Source organism: Plasmodium reichenowi, chromosome 8, assembly GCF_001601855.1.
Source record: "Plasmodium reichenowi strain SY57 chromosome 8, whole genome shotgun sequence".
NCBI lineage: Eukaryota > Apicomplexa > Aconoidasida > Haemosporida > Plasmodiidae > Plasmodium > Plasmodium reichenowi.
Window position 1 is genome coordinate 1029936 of NC_033653.1, and position 3380 is coordinate 1033315.

The 3380-nt window shown below is 19.6% G+C and overlaps 1 protein-coding gene across 1 annotated transcript; it reads right to left on the minus strand.

Annotated features, from left to right (window-relative positions):
* Nucleotides 1-374: 374 nt before the first annotated feature.
* PRSY57_0828100 (GPI-anchored micronemal antigen) lies at nt 375-2570 on the minus strand (the record flags this gene model as incomplete). Its single annotated transcript, XM_012907219.2, has 1 exon — nt 375-2570. One exon carries the CDS (start codon nt 2568-2570, stop codon nt 375-377), a length of 2196 nt encoding a protein of 731 aa, XP_012762673.2.
* Between the last annotated feature and the right edge of the window lie 810 nt (nt 2571-3380).

Below are 3380 nucleotides of genomic sequence, written 5' to 3' on the forward strand. Positions count from 1 at the left end.
ATAAAAAAAAATAAATATAAAAATAAAAAATTAAAAAAAAAAATAAAAAAAAATTAAAAAAAAAAAAATATATTTGAAAAACATACATAAAAGAGGAAAAAGAATAAATGAAATATTAGAAGGAAAACAAAAAAAAAAAAAAAAAAAAAAAAAAGGCAAGAAAAATATATATGTAACATATTATATAAAATATATCATATATAAAACAGTATATGGTATATTTTAAAAAAAAAGATACCATATATTATATTTATTATATATATTATATTTATTATATATATTATATTTATTATATATATTATATATATTATAATAATAATTTAAAAAAAAAAACGGCACACATTTTAATTTTATGTTTGAATTATATATAAGATTTAATTTAACAAGTTAATTAAAATGAAAGAGAAAAAAAGGAATGTTGCATAAGAAAGGTGATTAATTAAAGTTCCCGCCTTTGCATTTGGTCCTTCAAAAGTATTTTGTACTCCAACTGATAATGTAGCTATATCGACATTATTATTTATTATGTCTTCTGTTTTTTCACCAGATAAATCTGTTACTACTGCAATTAATGGTGTACTACTATTATTTGGGTTATTATTTTTATTGGATGCATCATTTTTGTCTTTATTGTTTTGTGTATTTCTAACTTCTAATGCTGATAAATTGGTTTTTGAATATTTCATTTTTAATTTGCTTTCTTCCATTTCTTTTAATTCTTGTAATTTTATTTTTTCATATATCAAAACATATTTCGTAGAGAAGTTATTAACTAATTCATTTTCTTCTGACAAAATATTAGTATCATTAGTTGGTACTAATTGATCATTAATTAATGCCTTCTTACAATAAGCTTTTGCGTCTCTTGATGGGGACGGGGTCATTAGCATAAAGGATTGTATGACCGTTAATATTACTGTTTGTGGTTTTAGTAATAAACGGACTATAAGAATATCATCATTCAAATCAAAAAAACTATTTTCTAAAAGTTTTCTAATTCCTTCTTCATCAATGTTTGTGGTAGGTTCATTATTTTCAAATTTAACAATATGTAAATTTTTTATCAAATCTTTTAATAATTTTATAATATCCTTTGGTTTTTCTGGATTGATGGAATATAAAGGATTGAACAAAATATTATTTGTCTGTGTTGCAGTTGTGTGCTTGTTTTTTTGTACATGTTTATCGTTTTTATTTACCTGTAGGTTATTATTAAAATTATTGTTATTTACTTGTTGGTTATTATAATTATTGTTATTTATTTGTTGGTTATTATTATTATTGTTATTTACTTGTTGGTTATTATTATTATTGTTATTTACTTGTTGGTTATTATTATTATTATTGTTATTTACTTGTTGGTTATTATTATTATTGTTATTTACTTGTTGGTTATTATTATTATTATTATTTACTTTTTCATTATTATTAACATTTTGTTGCTGATTTTTTGTGGTGTCGTCATTGTTTACGTTTTGGTTCACAATTTTTACTTCCCTAGATTGGATAAATGAAGTTGCACCATGCTTTGTATAATGCTTATATGCATTAAGTTTATTAAGTATATCTTCATTATTTAATACTTCTCCTTTTGATTGTGCATTAATTTTATTTAACATATCTTTTGTTCTATATTTAGTCATGTTTTCATGAATTTTAATTAACCTTTCTATCATTCCACCTTTTTCTAATAATTTTTGAATAAAATATGGAAAAAAATAATAATAATCTGAAAAGGCTGTATAAGCTTCATTTAATAACTCTTCATTATTTATTTTTAATATTCCCAGATTTTCAAATTCTAAACTTTTACTAATAAGTGGTGACTTATTACCATTCCTTAATTCACATAAAATACCAGCTATTAAGAATTCTCTTTTTTTTAAAACATTAACCATTTTACCTGACCATAATTTTTGTGTTAATTCAGTAATAGATGTTCTTAAATCGACTAATAAATCAATAGATTCTTTATATATATCTTTTAGTTCATCATCCACACATGTTAATAATGTTTTAAATTGTTTTAACATAAGACTAAATGTATTTTGTTCTTCATCTTCCTCAATAAAAGATTTAAGTAAAGTATTATTAAAAGCTGCTTTGGAGTTACATAATTTTTTAAATGTGAATTTATGTATTAATTTTTCATATTTAGGATTTGAACAAGGAAAGGATAAAGAAATTTTATCTTTTTCATGTATACATATATTCTCATATTTTGGCTCTGAGCATAAATAATCATCACTTAATCTATTTTGTAATGCTAACATTATATTAGTATACATATCATTTTCATTCAATAAATTCTCCATCATTTCTTCTGCTATTTTTTGTATATCACAATTTTCTTCATTATTATTAAATTCGTTATTTTCATTATTATTCAATTCGTTTCTTTCATTATTATTCAATTCGTTTCTTTCATTATTATTCAATTCGTTTCTTTCATTATTATTCAATTCAGGTATTAAGAAGGCCTGAGGTGTGTTCGAATTTCTTATAAGGGCACTTACCGCCTGACATAAGGCTATTATAAGTGCAACGTACAAAGATGTATTATATTTCATCCTTTAATAAATATCATGTATATAAATATTATGTTACAAATTTTAAATTAAAGAAATGAAAAAAAAAAAATAAAATAAATAAATAAATGTATATATATATATATATATATTAAAATGCTATATGAACTATAATATAAAATGTAATGCACATTAATTCATATGTTTTAAAAATAGGTCGTCTTCTTTGCTTTTATTTTGTACATTATTCTTTAATATTAAAGGGAAATATATATATATATATATGAAGATGAAATGTGCTTATTATATGATCAAAATTTTTACAAGTTTTAAAAAATATCTCTTAAAAAGAAACATAAAACTTTTTTATTTCTTAAATGTAGACATAAATAAATATACATATACAAATAAATTAATGAACGGAAAAAACGAAAAAAAAAAAAAAATAAATATCAAATAAATAAATGAATAAATAAATGAATAAATAAATTAATATATAAAAGTGCCCATATATTTAATATATATAATATTCATGTTCATATAACAAAGATATATTCTGTATTATACATAAATAAAGCATACATCCAAATATATTTATTTCATATTTATATTTATGTCTATTTTAATATTTTTAAAATATATGGAAATTAAATATATATTATGTTTTTATTAATTTTTAAATGTGGACAGAAATTATAGAAACACAACATCTCAACAATTTTTTTTTTTTTTTTTTTCCATATGTAGTTACAAAATAAAAAAAAAAAAAAAAATAATAATAATAATAATAAATAAAAATAAAAATAAATAAATCAAATATAAAAATAAAAAAAAAAAAAAAATATTAATTAC